Source organism: Diorhabda sublineata, chromosome 3 (assembly GCF_026230105.1).
Source record: "Diorhabda sublineata isolate icDioSubl1.1 chromosome 3, icDioSubl1.1, whole genome shotgun sequence".
NCBI lineage: Eukaryota > Metazoa > Arthropoda > Insecta > Coleoptera > Chrysomelidae > Diorhabda > Diorhabda sublineata.
In genome coordinates this window covers 12555129-12579345 of record NC_079476.1, presented here as the reverse complement: position 1 = coordinate 12579345, position 24217 = coordinate 12555129, and the positions used below count along the sequence as shown (strand labels likewise).

At 29.7% G+C, this 24217-nt stretch overlaps 1 protein-coding gene across 1 annotated transcript in view; it reads right to left on the bottom strand.

The window, feature by feature from the left end:
- LOC130440979 (neurobeachin) overlaps positions 1 to 24217 on the bottom strand; it is a 747233-nt gene that overhangs the window by 407616 nt on the left and 315400 nt on the right. The window contains exon 3 of the mRNA XM_056774400.1: positions 5566 to 5692. Within this exon, the coding sequence (XP_056630378.1) occupies positions 5566 to 5692 (127 nt within the window). The remainder of the gene's footprint in view (positions 1 to 5565; positions 5693 to 24217) is intronic.

The following is a 24217-nucleotide window of genomic DNA, read 5'->3' as shown; positions in this document are numbered from 1 at the left end:
GAGTTTATAAAAAGTTGTAAAGTATAGTTTAACATTTGCTTTTAAATGGTATTTTTGCAAAATTAATAAGTAATTTTATATTGCTTTTAATAAAGATTTTGATTTGTGAATTTGAAACAACAAATAAAAAATATAACAAAGTTTCATATAAATCTCAAACCCCCTTTTACACCCTCAGGGAGTATTCAAAATCATTAGTGGGCTCTCTGCAAATTACATGCATCTTCCTCAAGAATCTGTCATTTACAGCCGAGTTTCTGAATTTATTGAAGTGCTAAAGTTCTGAAAAAATGATGGAAACAGTTTTTAATACGCCGTCGATGGTATGCATCCTCGTAAGGGATAGAGGTGTGACTATTATCAATTATCAATTAATAAATTGGAAACTTTTCTCATACAACTTTAGGTCTATTTCTCTCCTCAAGGCGTGAAATTATTAAAAATATAATGTGTATATTATTTTATATTTAGCCTACGCGCAGCAATGGAAAGTTATAACTTCAAAATTGCTAGACTTTCAAACAAATTTGTATCCCCCCAGAATTTAAACCCGTTAGGGATGGGAAATTGGAATATTACTTCTTAGTGGAAATTTAAGTTGTAAAAGGGCCCTACTGTCCAAATTATATGATTGCAACTTCAGTAGTTTCGGCTATACCATAGGTGGGGAACCTGCGGCCTCCGCGGGGTTCTTGTGCGGCCCTTTGCCACCTAGTACAAAATGGTAGAGTTCGTTTCAAACAACTATTGTACATCAACGCCATGACAGTTGCGCGAAAAATCCCGCCAAAGACAGTCATATTGTAACATGACGTCAGAATACTAGTCTGAAACGGATCCTAAGACGCATGAGCGAAGCTCTGTCCCACAGACCATCCGTTTCAGACTTGGACACTCAATGTTAATTTTTTAAACAGTTTTTAGCGCCTCCAAGTTAAAATAAGAATGAACTAAACGAAAAAAAAGCCGGCTTATGTGTGTGTGTGTGTTTTCTTTTTTCTTATTTTGTATGTGTGTATTTTTTTTTATTTAGTAGGAATATTGGGAATTAAAAAATTGTAGAATTTTCAGGTAAGTGAAAAATTATTTATTCGGAGATTTGAGAATTCCAGAAATCAATTATGCTTTTTTCAGAGTATTGAAATGTATTTCTAGAAAGTACTTTATTAAAGATATTATTTGATATTCGTTTTTTTGTCCATCATGTCAAATAGCAAGAGAAAAAAATTAGGTGATGAAAACAGAACATTTAATGTAGAATAGGAGTTAGATTTTTTCTTTACTGCTGAGAAAGATAAAATGATGTGTCTGCACCGATGGCGCACCTTCCATGAGAGGCAAAAAAGAAGGATTCGTTGCTGTTAAAAAAGAAAAACTTAAACTAGGAAAAATTGATATCATTTCACTAAATTTTGCATCAGCAAAATCTTTGCGCAAAATCTACCATTTTGCAAGACACTCTGAATAGAACCATTGCCATTGTCAACTATATTCGCTTAAATGCAATGCGTCATCGTGAATTTCGGCAGATGCCCTCTTTAGATGAGGAAACGTATAGTGTTGACCTATCATACTACTGCAAGGTTCGCTGGCTATCAACAGGTCAGGTTTTGATAAAAGTTTTGTCTTTAGCGTTTAGAAAAAAATTATCATTTTTGAAAACATTGCTTTATCGATCGGAAATATCTGCAAAACACTTCCCGGAGCTAGCTAAAATGTTAAATGAGCAGAACTGTGAAAATAAAATATTCGATGGATATCTCGGTGTCTTGGTTTGTTTAATAGAAGAGTATACTAATAGATTTTCTGACGAGCACACTCCTGCTATGAAACTGGCATTTGAACCACACTCAATAGATATATCCGAGGCTCCTGCAGAACTACAAATGGAGTTAATTGATTTAGGGGAAGATAGTATCATCAAATCCCTTTTTAACGCTAAAAAGGATCCCCATAGAAATCTGGAAAAATGCTGTTGAATATTCATGCCTTCGAGAACATGCTCGCCGTTCACTTTCCTGCTTCGGAAGTACCTACTGTTGCGAGACATTTTCTCTCATGTCAAAAATAAAAACAAATTTAAGAACGCAAATTACAGATGCACATTTAGAGGATCAATTAAAGCTGTCTGTTACGAAGCTTGATACAAATATACAATTACTGTCAAACAAAAAACAAAGCCAAATAAGTCACTAACTAAGTGAATAAAAAAATATTTTTTATTGTATTCTTTTATAATATCTTTATATTATTTCATATGTATATTATATTTAAAATTTTGTAGTATTATATTTTATTTTTTCTATATAATGCAATAAATTGTTAAATCTATAGAAAAACTGTAATAATTTCATAAAAGTCACTTTTTTAGGTCAATCAGCTTATGCGGCCTCTCTTATTGCTGCCTAATTTAAATGTGTCCTCTAATGGTAAAAAGGTTCCCCACCTCTATACGCTATACGATAATGAATCAGTCTGTCAGTCATAACATTTTCATTCTTATATTTACGAAAAGATATTCAAAATAAAAGCTACATACTCTTATTTTTCTCAATCACATCATTTGCTTTTATTTCAATCACATTCTCACTTTTACATCTCGTATTGATTTTAATTACCTATCTTAGGATATTAAAAAGTGTCGTATAATGTTTGAAACTGTTTCGTTCTGCTCAAAAGTATGTAGAAGATAGTATTAAATACTGTTGGAAATATAGAAATCACATCACATTATTCAGAAAATCGAAAAATTAATATTAGTAAGATCTTTCGAGTACTCCTGCAATATCATTACAGATTGAGATATTGTAATTGAAAGAATATATCAATAAAAATCACTCTAATATGCACTAAAAGTGAAAAATAAAGCCAAAACTTCAACAATGGATAAGCTGGAGGATAACGGTGTTAAATGTTATGGCACAATCACGGAGCATGCCGAACATTCTAGATGCCCAATCGATGCCGATCGGAGCTTGAGAGTATGAAAGATTGAGGTTTGAGTTATGAGAAGAAAGGTGAAACCATCAACAGCAATATTATGCCAGCTAATTAGGTTGATTTAAAAAATATTCTATAACAAATTTACTCTAGGAAAAGTTATTTTGCACTAAGGCAATGCAAGAAATACGCATTGGCCTATTAACCTCCTCTGTCCTATTCTCTGTATTTAGCATCGAGTGAATATTTCTTGTTTCCAAATCAGAAAAGATATTTAATTCCATCAATAAAATCATCTCACAAACAAACACATATATGTAACCTCGAATGAATTTTAAATGTATAACAAAAATGGAAAAATGTTAGACAAAGTGGGTAAATACTGAACACACCGTTTACACTGACACTATACCATCACTCACAATTACACTATCTGACGCGCGTTCCGATAACATCGTTTTCAGTGCCTAGTAACTTGACTCACCTTCAGTCACTGAAGACGATAACTTGGTTATCGAAGAGCTCGCCAGGCAGTGTAATGGTGAGTGTTGGTGTAGTGGTAGCGTGAAAAGTGTGTTCAGAAAGAAGATCACCAACGGTTCTAAACATTCCAACATATATCACGACGATTGGAAGTTTCTGAAGCTAGTGTACGACGCATAAATAAGAAAATAAAGTTAGGGGAAGACTTAGCCCAAAAATAAAGAAAAAATGCGGTAGAAACCGATTTTCACTCCATGCTCAAAAAGATAACTAATGACATTCTAATAGTTGAAGCGAAATTGAATCGGATTAAAGGGAGGCTTCTAGTTTTAGTATGGTCGTTCCCATTTATACTATTTTTCACTTTCATGGAAAATAAAATAATAAATAATTATTGTTCTATTCGAATTAAGCGCTGTACGAGGATTATACTGAAATACTTTTGTATAAATTCGTAAAATGAAAAGAATCCATAATCTTGTAAAAAAAAATAAGTCGATTAAATTAAATATCAGATGTATTAAAATTAAACAATCGCTCTGGACAATATTGATCTAATCTAATCTAATTGAGAATTTCCATTCGTGAGCAAGTAGAAGAAATTGAAAACATCAATTTAGTAGAAAAGAAGATGATAGTTTTATTGTTCAAAATTGTATATAATAGAAAGTAGAATAAATATGTCGATATCATCACCAATCAAATATATAACATTTTTAATTAGAATTATCAATTCTAAATTCCTTTCGCTACATTTTTGATCCCACTTTTTATAGGTGATCTGTATATTTTTCTTCTATTTTTATATTAACAGCGACAAGACTTGGTAGGAGATGTTTTCAAATATTTGCGCAAATTTGGATGTTCTATTTATCCTTGTTCTTATTCTTTATACATGCTCAGACAAGTACAATTGGATTTAACTCAGTATGATAGGGTGGTAGCCTAAGTGCTTCAATGTTTCTACTTTTCATCAACATAAAACTTTTCGTCCCTTAGGAAATATAAAAAAGTTGAAGTGGGTATTTTTCTCGTAGAGCAAACTATGAAATGACTATGGTGAGGTACATCAGTACGTTCTTCAAATACTAGTAAATTTTTTTCTTCGTGATATTCTTCGGTTTTTCGATTTAAATGACAAAACATCATCGAATCCTTGTTTGCTTCCAATTTTCAAAAGGATGTTATATTCATGTTATAACTATTTTATAAGACAAGAAGCTCCTCATCGGGGATTGAGAAGTAATCTAAAGAATTATTTATTAATGATCCATCAAAAATATGTGCTACTAGAGTGTCCGCTCCTTGTAATTTTAATGAATAAAAAAAAGTAGTAAATCTGAACATGTAATTTATTTGGGGTTTTCATTTATACTTTGCTATAAAGGTAAAATTTTTGTAGGACAATGGATAAAAACAAATTTAATGTATGATTATATGATAGACAGAAGAAGAAAAGGAGGAAAGAGAGAAACCGCAAAAGAAAAAAATTAAGATATCAACCAAAAAACTCATAATATTGATGTATCTTTTTATTATTAGTACATTAGTACGGTTAGACATTTTTTTGTAGAGTTTTTTCCGTCCGTCTCTCCGCCTGTCTCCTCACAGGAAGCATATAACGAGCTCGTTTTTTTTGCTTTCAATTCCTGTATAGCTGTATGCCGAAAAGAGAAAAAAATTGGGAATTATTATGGAAAATAGGAAAATCTGGGAAAAAATATTATCCACAGGATTTTGTTATTACGATTTTTCATTTTTTTATTATAATTATTTCGCAAGAATTTTTTATCCTTTGCAATAAGTAAACTTTTACTACTATTGTGCAATTTGCAATTAAAATTGCATGTACTTCCTTTCTTCAATGAAGTAAGTAGTTTATAAGTGAAAAAACAATTGAAAGTTGGCTCTAATTATACGTCCAACACGCTTTGCGTGGATGCACTCGCAATTTTTCAATTCATTCTCCGATTGTTACCTTAATATTATCCGCATTTCATGTTTGAAAAATTATACAGATTTTTATCGATTAAAATCTATAGTTAAACCGATCTATTTAAATATGATGCTACTTATTCCGGTTTTAACATGGACTAAGATCTCGTTTTACATTTTCTAAAAATTTGAAAAATAATCAATTACCTGCCACAACAAGATCTGCATTGCGTAATCTTTTAAGAACGTGTTCGATGAGTCCGACATCAGTACATGCTTGGAGATTTCGAACGCTTTTTCTGAGAATAGCAATGAAAACACTCCATATCTCCGCCTGCAACAAGTAAAGAAAACCATTTTATTTCAAGCAACTGAATTATATAAGACCAAGACTGAATGAGCAAAATTGTTGGTAGTTATATTATTTATATTTTACTACAATCCAGAAATGAGTTCCTTCGGGGCAATTTTATCAAACAAGTTTTTCAAATTTAATGTAATTTCATAAAGTTTAAGGTGTTTTTAATGGCATTATTATACACTATTCGGCTATGCCCCATGCAATAACTGTAATTCATAAGGCGTGACCGTGACTAATGATCAAATATAATGGAGCCAGAGTGAATTAATTTGGAAATGGAATATATATATATATATATATATATATATATATATGAATTGTAACGAAGTCTTTGCCAGCTATATTATGAGCAGTTTCTTATTGGGAAAGTGGCAATGAACCAAAGTGGACTAACTTATATTATAATATATTTTCCGAGCTTTCAAATACTTATGTATTCATCGTCTAGGACTGAAAAAATCGTTTTGATTTTAGGTCTCTTATAATGTCTATATAATGTGCGATTAAGAAAATTGACTGTTATTTAAAGAAATGGATGTGTTCGAAAAGCAGTTTATCGATGTTGGAAATCTTACAATTTGAACTGAAAGTTTCTGTGTCTTGGAACGATTTCAGATAATAATCAATGGGAAATTATAGATAATTTTGAAATCATCTGGAAATAACTGAATTGGATTGAAAATAACTGAAATTAGTTTAAAAATGAGAGACATTTATTGTAAAATGACGCCACTGTTATTACGTCGTCACCTTTGAATTTTGTATGTATGTAGGTATATATATATATATATATATATATATATATATATATATATATATATATATACATATATATATATATATATATATATACATATATATATATATACATATATATATATATATATATATATATATACATATATATATATATATATATATATATATATATATATATATATATATATATATTCTAAGGAATTATATTACATTCTAGGTCTACTAAGGTCTTCGATAGAACCGGCTACAAATAAAACCTTGTCACAACACGAACACAAACGAACCGAAGACCTTAGTAGACCTAGAATGTAATATAATTCCTTAGAATGTTGTATGTATGTATGTAGGTATATATATATATATATATATATATATATATATATATATATATATATATATATATATATATATATATATATATATATATATATATATATATATATATATTCGTACGTTCAATCACAAAATTCATTCTTTCTTTATACACTCTGTTGTCCTTTGATTGCTCTTTTCATTATTTTCCATAAGCACCGGAAAATATTAATTCAACCATATTACACTCAAATGTACAAATATAACAAAAACACTTTTAAGCAATTAGATTGTCAAGTTTGGATATATGACTTTTCACTTATCATGCTGAGTTAATAATAGTTGAACACAATGTATATTGCCGCACAGAATATTTCATTAGTAATGCAAATTTTAAGAAATGATTACAAAATTTAACATCCTCGAGCACTCTGAATAGAGAAAATAGAGCATTGTAGTAAATAAAGTTTTAAATTATCGATATTCTATATTATCTTGAGGGTGTGTACATTCAAGTTACAAGTAAGATATTAATCGAATACACATTTGTAGCGATTTCACATTTATATTTAATAACAAGACCAATTACATTAAATCAGTACATTGATTAATACAATATGTGACGAATGTATGTCACATTTCATTCTTAACCTCTGTAGGTATATCAAAATTAGACCCTAAAATATATCAAAGAATAGCAATTTACCGTGGAATGACGACGGAGCAGAAAATGCTATCTCATTTATGTTCACATTTTTCATTTCTTTGTACAATCAAGACACGTACTTCACTTCTGCCAACTCCTGCTTATCTCCCGCAAGGCGAAATGTTCAATCTCATCAGCGAGATTATCTTGCTTACATTTCGAACTATAGTCCCGGAAAACAAATAATGAGTCTTTTGATGTTCTACGCAATGAGTCTATAGATGTATTAAATGGAAATCCTGCTAGAAGTCCACAGATAATTTGTCTGTTATTTCATCAACAATTCTAATATTTCTCATTTTTTGTAATATAAAGTAACTACAGAGACAAAGACTAAAATAAAGCATAAAAATCTACATCTACATTTTGTTATTCCTGTTATTCTGGGAAAAGGTAAATTGAGAAATGAAGTATGACAAAAAATTTGTGTTTTTTTTCGAGATGCTCGCTATTTTTAGGGATTCATTTTAAAATGAACTGAATATTAAAATATATCCCGTCTACTACGAGTTCATAATTAGGCAAAATGTACAAAAAAATTGTTGAGAAGCACCAGATACCGATTTTTACGACAAAATTTGCATTTGTAACTTTGTCATATTTTGATACACACACAGATGCAGATGATTTATCTCCACACTTTCTATGAGTTTTTAATGTCTCTATCTATATCTTTACTATTTTTAATTTGTATACTTGTTTTTGTGCGTTTCTACTTATTGTCATTTTTCTTTATATCAAATCTAACGTTAAGAGCGAGAGAGATCTAACAGAATTGAGCGTTCTGCGTTGCTCTAATGGAAAGGTGAAAACATGTCCATTTATTCCGAAAAAACAGGAGCTATGAAGTGCTTCGTGCGCGAATAACTTTTGTTGGATTTGACTCATCTTGAAAGATCTATACAATCTATTGTTTTTTAGTTTCGGGTTCATATGCTTAGACGTCTTTTGAATTTTGAATTTTTGAACGCGACTGAATTTTTTCAGCATTTCTAATAACGAGTTTTTTTTGAGCAATTGTCAAAATACGCGGTATCCAACGCTAACAAATATTTTTGACAGCCACATGTTCATGCAATATTGAATGTATGCGAGTGAAACTAATGATCAAGTATGGCTCTATCTCACGGTACATCACATGACGATCTTGCAATATCAGTTTATGCACAGCATCAATGTTGAAGCGAGTTCATCGGCACATTGCTGTTGACTTGATTCACGTCGAAATTTACAGATAATAATCGCACCAAAATGAATGTTTCAAGTATCTGTAAACAATTCAAATATCACTCGTATGACAACATGTTCCTAACCATTAAAAATGCCAAATTTCATGATGGCAATGTCAGATTTGAAATATTCCCATCATATCTCAAAACTTAAATATCAACCCTTGTATGGCACCGAAATTATCGATTTTAGAATCTAAACAAGCTTATGAGCAAATTTCATTGTTACTTACATTATTCTTAAATACTTTATGTATGTAGTTGAGAAGACCTCTTTATTGAATTTGACAAAAACTTGATAAGTTATTTAAATTCAGTTGAATTTATCATAGATACACACTTTAAAAGAGTCGTGATAATTTATTTTGGTAAAACCATTGAAGAGATGGTATACACTAAATTACTAAAGTTAATATAAGAAGTTTCACGATATATTTTGATAAAGTGTAAGCACGGTAAATGTATTATAGAGTTTGTTTGAATAACAATGCGAAAATATGGGATCCGAGCATGTCCATGATTAAGAGGGTTCTTGTCGCTCCTTTTACGATGATAAAGCCAGAACGCTCGGACAGATAAACGACACGGATCTTCGTAATATTAATACTAACAATAACAATAACCAAGAATGTTAAATATTCAAGTTTATGATCACAAATGTATGATATTCGACGGAAGGGTTGAATGTGTAGATAAAATTGCTTTCACTACATTAGATAAAAAGATTTCATCAATACAATTAGTCATATTTATTATATCGATTAGGATAAATTAATTATTTGCTGTAATATAATATAAGCATCGTAGTACCTTTATTTAGAGAGGATGTTTATGGTGGTAAATATTGTAGGTTTTGTGTTTCTAATTTAAATATTGTAATAATTAGTCAGAGACATTACAACTGAAAGATTGTTAACATTTTTATGTGACAAATCATTACTCCTACCAAACAGAAGCTTAGTAGGTATTATTGAATCATTGGAGATTTTATCTACCCGTAAAAATTATTTGGAAAATTTTCTTTAATAAATGGAATGTGATGTATAATTAAACGACAGTTTTAAATTATATAAATTGAAAATCATGTTTTTATTCAAATTATTTCTCAATATAATTGCAATTAAAAATCTATGACTATAAAAAATATGCATTCTAGTAAAATATTTAGAAGTGCTAAGATAAGGTATGTAAGTAGATTCTGAAATATTTTGTATTATTTGGGATTGAAACTTAGATTTAACAAGTAAATAAATATTATAGGGCAGTATCAATTACAAATTACAATATTAATCTAAAAATAGCATTGACTAAATAACACTTTTTGAGAATATAAGTACGCTACAATCCTGTTTTGAGAATTTACAACCATTATCTTTTTGGTCATTGAAACGTGGTGGAATTTTTAAAAAAATATTGAAGCATTTTTAGATTAAGTTATCTATATGTTTATTTAAACCAATCGAGTAGACATTCAAAACCATATTCCATTTTGAATTATTCTTATGAGAACTACCTCAAACTGACTAATTACAGATAATTAAATGATAGCAACGAAAAAAAGATAATTTCTAAAAAAAAAGGAAATTATTCGTTAGTTACCAATTTTTATATTACGAAATATCTACCTCCAAGTGAATACTCCAGTACTTAGTAATAAAATATTCATTATTTTCTAGTTTTATTTTTATTAAAATTTCTTGTACTAGCGCAATTCTTTCGTATGGTAGTCTACTCACGATTATCCCCAGGCGTGCTTGACGATACAAAAGATGTAGGTGGAGGCATTATTATTGAAAGCCAAAATATTAAGTGGCCAGTTTCCACATATCTGTGCTAAGATTCATATTTATGAAATAGTAGCTACAAAATCTCAAAGCTTTCTAGACTGCAGCAAAGCTGATCTAATACGATAACAAGTATATAATATATGAGGGTTGCTCAAGTTTTGAGATATGGCAACACTGATGATAATATGTCAAATCTTACATTTTCATCAGAAATTTGACATTTTTATTAATGAACTTACTCTGAACGTGTTGTCATAGGAGTGCTATTTGAGTTATTTGCAGGAACATTAGTTTTGGTCGAAAAATGGAATTAAATCGCGTACATTTTCGTGTGTTGATTTTCTATTACTCTCTCAACGTGCTTCAACTTTCAACAGGATGAATTTCGTGACGGTCGTCCAAAATCGGCTGTTGTGCCAGATAACATGATTTAGCTTTATCACAACCTAAATAAATATATAAATGTGATTTAAATTTTGTGCCAAACAATTTAAACCTGGCGCTAATGAGACTCGCCCAATGCGCACTGATTGACTGTACACCTGTTATTCATTTATCATTAGACTGTCGATTGAAAATGAAATTTATTTCGAACATATGACAGTTACTACTTTTTAAGATATGATAACAATGCTATGATTTTCTATAATTTTTGACGTGGATTAAACCAACAGCAAGGTGACGATCAACTCGCTTTTACTTTTGATGATGAAGCACCATCTCGAACCACCGTGTTTCTCTGGTTTTTTGAATTCAATCGTGGTCACACTTCGCTATAATTTCGTGAATATCGTCCAAAATCGGCTGTTGTGCCAGAAAACATCGATGCTGTACTTGAACTGATATCGCAAGAACGGCTTGTGACGTACCGTGAAATTAAATATTGCATGAACATTTAGTTGTCAAAAAGATTTATTCGCGTTGGATACCGCACAAATTGACAATTGCTTAAAAAAGCTGGTAGATAGAAATGCTGAAAAAATTTTGTCACATTGTTTCAAAAGATCGTGACAGTCGATCAATCATGGATCAATGCATATGAACTCAAAAATAAACAACAATAGATTGTATAGGTCTTTCAAGATGATTCAAATCCAACAAAAGTTGTTCGCGGACGAAGCACTTCAAATCAAACAGTCACCTGTTTTTTCGGAATAACTGAACATGTCGCCACCGTTCTATTAGAGCAACGTGGAATAAAAATGAAAAACCAATCGCAGAAGATGAATTATTTTCCACCATGATAATACGATCTCTCACATATCAGTTCAAACAAAAACATTTTTGAAAGTTAAAACATCGAATTTATGGGTCATCCGCCTTACAGTCCTTATTTGACACCCAGTGATTTCTTCCTATTACCGCAGATCACAAATAAATTACGAGGTCAACGTTTTTCTACACCTCAAGAAGGGGTTGATGCGTTTTAAACGTATGTTTTGAAAGTACCTCGATCGGAATGGAAGAAATGCTTCGACAATTGGTTCAAAGGCATGCAAAAGTGTATTGATCTTAATAGAGATTATTCTGGAAAACAATAAAGACAGGTTCAATTATAAATATTCGTTTTTATTTGTCTATGTCAAAACTTGAGTAGCAACCCTCGTATTAATCATTTCTCTTCATTTATTGTATCTGATACAGTTCAAGAATTTAATTTTAAGAAAAGAAATTAAATGAGCGATTCTGTTTCATTAGTTTCCTGGGGCGCATTCTCTTCTCCTCTACCATCAATTATTGAGGCAACATTTAAATTCATTTAGTAGTGATTTTTCCCCTTACTGCTGAGATTTTTGACTCATTCAATTTATTTTCTTTTATTGTACCGTTTCTTTTAGTTTCCTCATTCAATTCTGAAAGCGATTCCATCTGGATTCTAAATGGGCCGACGTATATTATTCCATTGTTTCATAAAATCTATCCCAAGATTACACTGTGTGTAGCTGTTTTTCCGAGTAGACTATTTATTAAAATAAATAATAGAATAATAGAAATATTAGAAAAAACGGGCTTTAATATCATTTTAATATAAAAAGTGTGGGGTATCAAGTAAATCTTGCCGAAGCCATTTTTGTTCCAGAAAATCTTCGACTAGTATTGTTCAGTGTAGTAGCGATAGTATCATCCCTTCTTTTGTCTGTATAGTGTGCTAGTCAAATGTGTGATTCTGATAAATTCATATATTAATCTAGATTCCATCGGGTGCCTTATTGTATCGAGAATATTTCTGCTCCACATTACAATATCTTATTGTTTTTAGGTCCACTGCAATAATATCCCCAACTATCCTAACTGATCTTATTGAGTAATAGATCTGGAAATTATGTTTATGTAATACAACACATTCTTTACTTGATCAATTGTTTGACTTCAAGTCCAATAAATATAAAGCAATTGTGATTGGCTAAACCATTCTCGGGTTATAATGACAGCCTGACAGTTATTAGCAGTATGTTTCAAGTTCAAATATGAACAGAAAGCGGAACACATGATAATCAAGTTAATAAAATAAAAAATATTACTAGTAATTCTGAATATAATTTTGTGAAAAGATCTAAATGTGATGTTCCAAGTGGTTAAGATAAAATTATTAATAGTAATTTAGATAAGATTGAATATGAATTGAAATACTCGATTCATATCTTTCTCGCTGTAGGAATATTTCTGAAATTACAAATGATTTTCTACTATTACACATCTAATCAGAAAGGAAATAAAAATAATATGTGGTTACTTTCTCAGAATTTTTCATTTCTTTATATGAAATTTTTTTCTTTCTGAAATCCCAATTCATAGTTTTTTATCTATACTATGATATTTGGAACATATTTCAACTAAAACAATTTATATGTCTCGAAAACATTGAATTCGTTTCAACATTTAAATTTTTTTCTTACCAAGTCTTTCAAGAAACACTAGACGTTGCAAAATATATGTCAAATTAATGTTATTTCTCAATTTGTACAATGTAAAATGAATTCGATTAATATAATAAAATGAATTTGATTAATATTTTAGTGTAATTTTGCTGATTAATAAGTTGTAATAACTTTTTTGATTAATTTATTTAACATTTATTATTAAAAATTAAAGTATTTTCTGATATATTATGTCCCCTTTTCCCTTGAGTTTTCGGGAAATGAAACTGATGTATTTTTAATTTTGATCATTTCATAAATATGTAAATAAATAAAAGTAAAAGTTGATGATTATTATAATCGACTGAGGAATTACTTTTTTATTATTGAATATTTGATGTTCCAGTTCAGTGTATCATTATAAATAATGAAAACAATTCTCATACATGTCATTGGAATAATCCCCAGCCTTATAATTTCATAATATTAATATTTAAAATTTGATTAATTATTTCTTCTGTAACAATAATTGGTGAAACGCATCAGAGAATACCATCATAAAGCCTCGTGAACATCAGCTGCGGTTCAGTGGGGAGGATGGCTTCCCACGCACGAAGAGCCAACCAGCTGACTAACACAGTTACCTCAGCTGGTGGTATGAAAAAAATATGCAACTGTGGATAAATGGTATATTAGCTGGCTATATCTTGGTTAGGTTAGGTTAGGTTAGGACGAGACGACAAAAACCTACTGAAAGACAGCTCTGACAGCGACTGTGACAATGAAACAGAGAATGACAAGAGTAACTCAAACCATAGCGAAAATGAAGGAATTGCATTTTTATTCTAATTTTATTTTTTAATTACTTTCTTATAATAAATATCTTTTTGTTGAATTGAACTAAGCTAATTGATTAATCACTTATTCACATATTTCTGAAATTATTTCATCATTTAATTATTCATTTCAAATATATTGATACGGAATGTTTATTTTATCTGAACACTCATATTAGAGCGCAATGCAAAATAATTAAAGATACGTCATTTTCTCCCAAAAAAAATTTGTAAGTAAAATTTGTTATGATGGATGAATAAGTCGAAATGCTGATGCATTTAAGTAAGCAATAGATACTTCCGTTCAACACCTACAAAATAACTTTCAAATCAGACAGTTTTTTCGCCAGGTTACAGCCAGATGACCTATCCATGGATTTAAGCAATTATCAGAAAAGTTTTTGTTTGAGAGGAAATCAGAGGAAGTATAATTTTTTTTTTCATGTTCGATACAACTCTTTAATGCATTCGACAATTAACGCTTAAGAGAAACTTGGTCATGTAAATCTGTAAATCAAGCTTCTGGACTATAAGGTTTCAATTTCGATACAAAACAATGTCGATTATTTTAGAACAATTTTAATGCACTCCGGAGTCGTACTTCCTGTACTTAATTTTTATAACACAAACAATGTTTCGAGATACATTATGAACCCCATCACTATTACTAACCTTTCTAACATTATCTATTATATCGTGTAACCTGATTGAATTATTTTTCTCAATATATCTACTTTTAACTCATCTAGATTTTTTCTAGCACTTCGTATATTATGGTATAAAGCAGCAACCATATTATTGTTTATATAATGTTAAACAGTCTAATTTTAAGTTTTGAATGAGTTTTATCTAGAATATAAGGATTCATTCTAAATATATTTAATTTATTGCGATCCCAAGAGGTTACTCATTAGAGTTTATTTCTGCCCTGTTCTCTTCAAAGAATATTTCGTTTAATTTTGAATTATTTCCTGTTATAAAGCACTATGATTGAACTATTGATTTACGATATTGTTTCATATTCCTTTTCTTACTTTGATCGTGAGACATTTTTCAATGTTGTACTTTGACGTTGTTGTTGCGTATATCACTGACTTCCTCAGGTTGGTTATCTTTATCCTGTCAAAAATTACATTACCCAGTTCTTTTACTTTTATAAATTTGTACTTTTTTGGGAAGCTCCGTTCTCATTTTTTAAGAATTTTAATTGCTTGTTCAGCTTTTCAGTTTTTATAAAAAGAATTATCACTGTATCATATAATACTCGTTTTAAACCTCTTTTGCAGTGTTTGATCTTTCTATAATTTTTTTAGTAGTCTCTCTTTATTAACTTATAACTTTTCAACTGTCGTGTCGCTTCATTAATAGTTTTGACGTGGTAGAATTAAAGTGGTCTGCTTTAACTAGGAAAAAGTTTTACGGCCGTCGAAAGTTCCAATTCATGTTTAAACCCATAAAACGGACAAAAAAAAGGAAAAAATTCTTTTTAATATTCCAGAATCCAATTTCAACCGAAATGACATTAATTACATTTGTTTCGTTACCTTACGCTAATTCGTTTAATTTGCTACCTTATTTATAAGAAAAAAAAAAGGTTTCGTTAAATACTTGTAACAAAGTAGATAGTTGTTTATTCATGATTCATTTGTGATTTGGATTTTTCTGATTACTTCCATTATCATAAAGCCTTGACCAATCACTGGCAATGTATTGTCAGCGACTATATTTGTATGTCCAATTCAATTACTATGAACTATGTATCTCATTTTTTATGAAATATAAATAAATTATTTCTTCTAAATATTGACTAAATAATTGAAATTTCTCAACACAGTTAGTACAATCAAAACACGTATATTCATTTTTTATAAGCATGTATTCAACTCATATCACATCAGTACTTTCCAGAGTATGCATAATCTACTGTCATTTACATATTAGTACCACTTCCTCATAAGTTACGGCCAATTATGCCTTTAATGAGAACCTCCTATACATGAATTGAGCTCCTCCTCTAAGTTTATTGTTATTGAAGTTCGATAACAATACTCATTTAATCGTCTATTCATTATAAATATTGAAGCATGACATCAAACACGAGATGAACACTGGCGGTGCAACAAAGGTCAAATAGAAGGGTTTATCGAGTATATTGTGTTATGAAAAGACATCCTAAATCAAAGCATGAGTTTTACAATCGCTATGTGTCAACAAAGTTACTACATGTGGTAAAGATATAACTCAAGTAACAAAAAATGCGGAGGTACTTACCAGAAGAGTTTGGTAACAATATTATATTAACAAAGTTATTAGTTGAAAAATATTTTAAGAATCTACGAGGCATACTAAAAACTTATATCAAGATAGAAATCAATTTAAATATTAGAGCGATTTTAATAAAATCGACTTTATTTGTTATATATCTGACAGGTACGCACGCGCACAGGGTGCCATTAATAAAATGCATATTCTAAAGTGCCGTCTTTTAATAAAGGAAGGTATTAAAATCGGCTTTATGGTTCTACTTTTTTAATCGATGGCTAGTTGCCAAAATGAGGAAGATATTGTGTTGTTTGAAGAAACGAAATCATCAGAAAATGGGTTTCAATAACAATGATATAATCCAATATTACTCTTTCAATGGCATCATGATCAGCTCCCGGCAAAGCTGATTCTCCATGAACCACTTATTTTATTTTAATAATTGTAATTAGCTAATGGATTTATAAAGTACGTATATAGGGCGCACTTTGATTATATAATTAGAATTTCCTACGGGTATATCTCAAAGTTCAATTTTTTTAATGACCTTTAATTCATCAAATGAAAAAAAAAATGAAAATTAACTACCACTTATTACAAAAAAGACAAAATTTCAGATTAGAAATATCAGCTATGTGGTGAATGGGACAATATTCCGACAAATCCATTTTTTAAAGTTGATTTTATTAAAAGTGAAAGCAAGTAAAGTCGGCTTAAATAAAATCCGATAATTCCGTATAATGCAGAGATGTAGAGTCATACAAAGTACCCAAGTAACATACAAATTACTCTTTTATTACCGAAATGTTTTATAAATATCATATAACTGCTGTGTGAGGAATATCTGTTAGGTTTTTAAAGTAATTTGGAGTACGTGTGAGCTTATTATACCTTTCGGTGATCGATATATGTTTTATAAACGTTTATTATGATTCCCAAGCTTTCATAAAACACCTTTATTTTTGTTCTTTAGGAGCAAAAAAACTTTAAAGTCATTTAATAGGTCATCCAGTACCTTCGTTCGAATCGTTTATACACAGAAGCTGCTTTCTGTTTAAGAGATCTATAAAAGGTTTTATATCGCCTTTACAACTATTCTTATAACCTCCAAATGAGTTGATGAAATAGATGAATCAACGTAGTTATTGAAGTATGTTAATATATCATTTCAGCTCTATTAGATATGTAGTGTGACGCTTCTACTTATATTTACTTTATACTACATGTTCCATTTTCTTTCTAATTCAGTTGATCGATTCATGTTACGACCTTAGGCAATAAAATGAGCAGAATGTAAGTGATAGTGTCATTTGAGTCTCTTTACGGAACTGTTAACTGAAAACATTACTAAGGACATAATAATGAGCTCGCATTGAGTCATTCAGGTAGCCTAACGGTTATTTCGATGTAGAGAACAAAATCTATTCATAGCCATATTCTTTCATTCTGAAGTAATTCTATGATGATATCGATTAAAATGGTCATATTCAGAAGAATAAGAATTATTCATATAATGTAAAGACTTGTTTCTACGGATTTTGACCACCATTCAGCTACAGAAAATTGTGATGTAAACGGTTATTTTTCGTTAATAAAACTAGTTGTGCTACTTGGGCACTTTAGATCGAGTTTACGATATATATTTGAAAAAAAAAACAGATCTTTTTCTATAGCTTTGAGGGAATATAGTATGTTTGGAAAAAGAAATATTTTGGTAGCAGCTGAATATTTAAAAATGTGTGCCAATTGGGGTGGTTAGGTTAGGCTTTTGCGAAAACTCATATATAAAAAGTCCATCGTTAACCTGATATTAGTCTCAAAATACTTATTTAATGCATATCTCATCTTCTTTTTGACTAATATTAAGTTTTCTATTGCTTACGGTGGTAGCCTCTATTCGCAATCTTATTTTGTGATAATAGTTTTTGTTGCATTATAATTATCATTGCTGTTTTGTTGCATAATAATGTATTATTTAAAATTGATAATTGAAATGTAAACTAAGCTTTGGATACAATGGACTTCATCTATCAGTTAATTAACTGGATTGCACGTACATCACTAGTTACAATAATATCTGCAATGTGGTAGATAGATAGGATATTAAAGCATACGTGTTTATGCTGCAGTAATCGAAATACAGAAATAAAAATTTCTACTAAGTACTTCGAAATTTGGCCTTTCTTTCAATTAGAAGTTCATATCTTGAAAAAATCTACATACATAAACTATTTTATACTTCCGCTGTTATATCGCAAGATCGGCATATGACATACCGTGAGGCTTACTCGGGCATTAATTCCACTTGCACATATTCAATATTGTATGAACATTTAACTGTGAAAAAAGATTTGTTCGCGTTGGATACCGCATAATTTGACAATGACTCAAAAAAAGCTCGTACATAGAAAATTTAATCGCGGTACTTCCAAAAACGTTTATAAGATCGTGACAGAGGACCAATCATGGATCAATGCATATTAAATCGAAACTAAACAACAATAGACTGTATAAGTCTTTTAAGATGAATCATATCCAACAAAAGTTGTTCTTCAAAGCAAATAGTCACCTGTTTTTAAGAAAGAAGTGGACATGTAGCCACTGGAATAGTCAATTATGAATGGTAAAATAGCATTTTTTGCCAGAAGTGTTCGAAAAAATCAGGTAAATTAATCGCGGAAGACGAATGCCTCTCCATTACGACAATGTGAGCTCTCATTGCGAGATTTCCTCATTGATAAACCTTTAATTTTGTGATCCACTTTTGAATTTCTCATGTGACTTTATTTAAATATGGTAAATAGTAAATGTGAACCATTAAATAAATATTTAAAAACCAATATTATTACCTAAAATTTACGATATTAAAAAAATTTTAAATTTTATACAGCAAGAACATTTCGACTTATTAATAATTATCCACAACACTCTCAAGAGGTTGTGTATACAGATAGTATTCGTATTAGAAGGGATTATGCTTTGACACCAAATCAAGGGATTATTATGATGTCATAAATTACCGATATTTCGAAAGCTGGCTCTAAAACTGTCTTTTAAAGCACTTCGGAAAGCCATCGACAATTACTTTGGACGTATCGTGTAAAATATCTAAAGATTCTTGGTAACAAGCACAAATTAGAAACTTGACGCCATAAAAATCACAACATTCAAATCACCAGAAAAGATTTGAAATGACGATGATAGGTGTTACTTAATAAGAGACGCAGCACTTGATGTAATCCAAAAGTATATAGTGGACGAAGAAACATTAGGATACTGCTATAGAAGTTTGAGATTACCTCTTTTCCTTGTTATTTTATTGCTATAAAAGTAACATGGTAAAAATATAAATAGTATGACAAAAATATAAGCCAATCGCTACGCCGCGCGCCGCCTGGTTATAAGCAAGTAAAAGAAAATGGGAAGAAGCTCTCAAACAAATTCCTTTTAAGAAATGACCACCGAGAAAAAAATAAAAAACATTTATTCCCATTAAAGGGTAGGTATTTGATGAAGTTCGTGCAATAGTATTAACTGTTGACGCAGTGGACCGAGATAGTGAGTGAAAATAGCTTATGGTGAAAATGCTCATGAATTATAAGAAAACAATATTACAGATATTAAAATTTTCAATATACCCGTAAGTAAACTAAAAAAAGATTGAATTTTGCATGAATTATTACGGGTAACTTTTAATTCATAAGTATTAAATCAAACCATTTGAGCGCTGTTGGTTAAAGGACAGTAGTTTATTGCGTGCTATTATTAACACAAATGTATTCATCAGTCGGAGCCGTTGAAAATACCCATAGAAACATATAATATAATTATAAAGGAGTCGAATATTTCTTTGTTTTGTCCATGAACCATCTTTGAATGAAAATTCAATAAAATTTAAAAACACGCGTACGAAACAAGAAAATACTGTTTCTATGTCTGTAGTAGTTAATATTTATTTGATAATTTTAACAATGATATTTATTTTTTTCAATATTTATGTTGGAAAAAGTTTATCTACGCCATTGCCAATATATATTATTTAATTATATGTAATCAAGTTAAATTTTTAAATTTGTCATTAAAATTGTAATAATAAATTTTATCACAAAAAATATCACGATTTATAGTCAAAAAGGCAGTAAAAGATCGTTTGCATTTGGAAGAAATTCATATCTCTAGCAAAAATTAAATACTATTTAGCCCCGCTTGAATTTGTTCGACTTTTTAAGAATATATCTACAAACTATCTAGAAAATTTGATAAGCCTGTTCAGAGGAATTTTTAAATTTCTCCTAATTATTGAGTTTGCTAAACTATTCCCTATACTCACACAATCGAGCAACACCTGTTTCCAGATTAATTAGTGTTACATACGTTGATACTTGATATATAGTTCTTTTCAGAATACCACTGTATAATAGCATCTTCTTAGAAAAATAAAATATCCAAGCTAGTCTATCTGTTATCTATGTATTGACAAAATCTATATTTTGTACCTCATATGTTATTATTAGTAACACTCCATGAAACAATAGTGTTGGTTAGAAGAATACATTATTAATATATGAAGTTTTATTCGTTTTCAGAGAATCATATCAATTTATTTTCAATATCTAAAAAAATTTAGAACCCCTTGTATACCGACACTAGTAATAACTAATTTTAAGCATTTGTTGACAAACGCAAGTTATGCAATCGATCGCTGATTTTCTATTTAATTAGGAACATTTTTATATACTAACAATTACAATTTAAATAACTGATATCACAACTTAATTTTCAATGCTAATATTTACAACTTTATAAAATTTTATTAGTTATGTGGCAACGGCGATTAAAAATAATTTCCTGTTTATTGCTATTATACTCTTTTTATTATTCTAGAATTTTATTACAACAATTATTCTATTTCATATTCAATAGATGAATATGAAATACTGATTTGGTTAATAAGCCACTTTTTAAAGGTTTCATGAAATAATACAGTTTGTTTTGGTTAACCTCAAAATTGAATAAACAGAAGCAAAAAAATATCTTACCGTTTCAGTAAATTCGCCAATTTCATTTTGTTGGAAGCACTTTCTAGTAGTTTCACTAATATTTAAGTCTGGAGGCACTTTTTTTGAAATTATAATGTTAATTAAATTACTTATTTCCAGCTGATCTAACTCTGTATATGCACTCACGTTCACCGCCATGTTGCCGATGTGAAACTACATTCGATGTTGTGAACGTGTGAATGTATTCGCCAGGTTGGCAAGTTCCGATCAGGTAATACCAATGATTTTATTTAATAACTGATTGATATTATTCACTGCTCTCTAATCGGTAAAGGGTTTAGCAACGTTTTAAGATTGTGTGTAAACTAATTCTTATTTACACTATATATATGTAATTAATAATTACGTCAATAAACAGAATTATAGAGAAGATTATTTACCTAACAACAAATTAATATAAATGTGCAACGATTGAGAACTGGGTAGGATACCAACTTGTAGATGAAAATGTTTCCAGCTATAGATTAATTTCATAATCATTCAACTTGATTATCGGTGCAAATATTTATTTGTAAAGGACACGCATAATGTTGGTTGCCTAATTTAAGGGAAAATTTGAACTACATATCATCTCTTTACAGTCGAATTACAATGTGAAATTTATACCAGGATAGCAATTTATTGTTTACACATTTATATTGTTACGATTGAATTGAGAATACTGAATAGTTGAAAATACTGGAAATATTATGCGGAAAATTTTTTTGGGTAGTTATCACTATTTCTCTAGTAATTTTCTATTAGATACATAAACAGATATTTTATAGATAAATAAAATCAAGACAAATTATTACAAAATATATGCAAAATGTCTAGGGAGTGAAAAGTTAAAAAGTGCTAACTAACAAGTATATTCTCAGTTTGTTTATGTTTGTATAAAACCGTAGATGCGTTTTAAGTATATTTGTAACAATTTCTCTATTTTAAAAACTATTTTGAATTGCTTACTTCAGGTAAAGTTTTTTGGATGATGTGAATCATAGTTTAATAATTTTTCTATTTTTCATTCATATGGTTTTAGTGAGTGTGATATCCAGAAAATGCATATTTTTATTTTTTTTTTAATCTATGGTAAATAGAATTCCAGAATTAAATTTATTGATAGCATTCCATAGGTCATATGGAGGTGCGCTATACCTATAGGTAGCGGCTGCCTTCTCTAAATTTTTGTTAAGTAAAAGAGCTGTTGATGTTTTATTAAATTTAAGTTTTTTAAACATGTGTTTTTGAGCAATTTGTGTCTTTGTGAATATTTAGAAAACATATAGGGGTATGTTGGGTAGTTATAAGGAATTTATATTGTATATAAAAATTGTTGAGTATAAAAGATTCTTTTACACAGTAATTTTCAAGAAATATATTATTTTTTTTTGAAAGATTTTGGTTTTATCTAATCAATAATAAACACCTTTGTCACATATTGAATATGGTTTTATTTTTGAAATAATCTGTATTAATTGATGTTTTATTACATATATGTATCTGGTTGTGATTTGGGGATTACATTTGATGAATTCTCTATTTTTTTTTCTAAATATTTTTACAATATCATCTTTTGATTGATGCAGATTCCTTACTTGCAATATTTTGTGTAAGATACTCAATTTATTTTGAATATTTCATAGAAACGTATATTTGTATTGGAGATATTTTCAAACCACATATCAGTTCCTTTGATTCTTATTTTGATTTGTCTGTTTCTACATATCTTGAACTAATTCAGTTATATATGAGATAATTTTTGATTTGGTTATGTTAAAAATAACGTAAATAAATAATATTTCTTTCTATAGTACGTATGTAGATAACAAAGTTTGTATTGGCAAGCAAATTTGACAAAGTATTTTGTAGAAAGTCCAAATAGACCTGTCATCTTAAACGACTATCAGACAACTGAGGACCTACTGATTGGTCATTTATGCCACCAACACACACGTTAATCGAAAAACTTAACTGGGAACGACATTCTCGAATAGCACGGGGCTTTTTTTCTGCCCACACAGGTAAATTACGGGAATTATTAATCCCGTCACTTGTATATTGAGCTTCATTCGTAAAAATCTACAAAATTTCAATCTTCTTCACTAACTTGTCTAGTGCCTATTGTAGAGTTCATAGTAACAGCGTCAACAATGTCATCTTTCTGCGCTTTATTTACATGTCGTTTTGTTGTTTCACTAGGGAAAATATGATTTTTTGCAACTAATTAAAAAGAGATGATTGGTAGTTCGACGATCAGGAAATTTTCCGTGCTATTCTCTAGCAGTAGCTCTATCATTACCATTACAAAACTCATAATTAAAAATTACATTGGCATATTCTGTGGTCGAAAACTGATGTGGCATTTTGAACGAAAGTGACAAAAGTTCTTCCAAAACTAACACAATAGTAGGTAACGTAGATACATACTGATAAAATATGTTGTCTTGTACACATTCACATCTTCATTTTTAAACTTTCTGAGTAGAGTTGCTGGTTATTTTTATTTGGTACAGTTGATCCAATTTATTATTATCTGACATAAAATTTTAATAATTTACAATCAACACACATTAACACATTCATGAGGTTTAAATTTAAAAAATCAATGTACACACTACATCCAATTAAAATGTATGGTCAACTTCACAAATTATCCTGTGATCTAATAGAGAAGAGGACACTTTTTATTAGCCTCATAATATCCTCC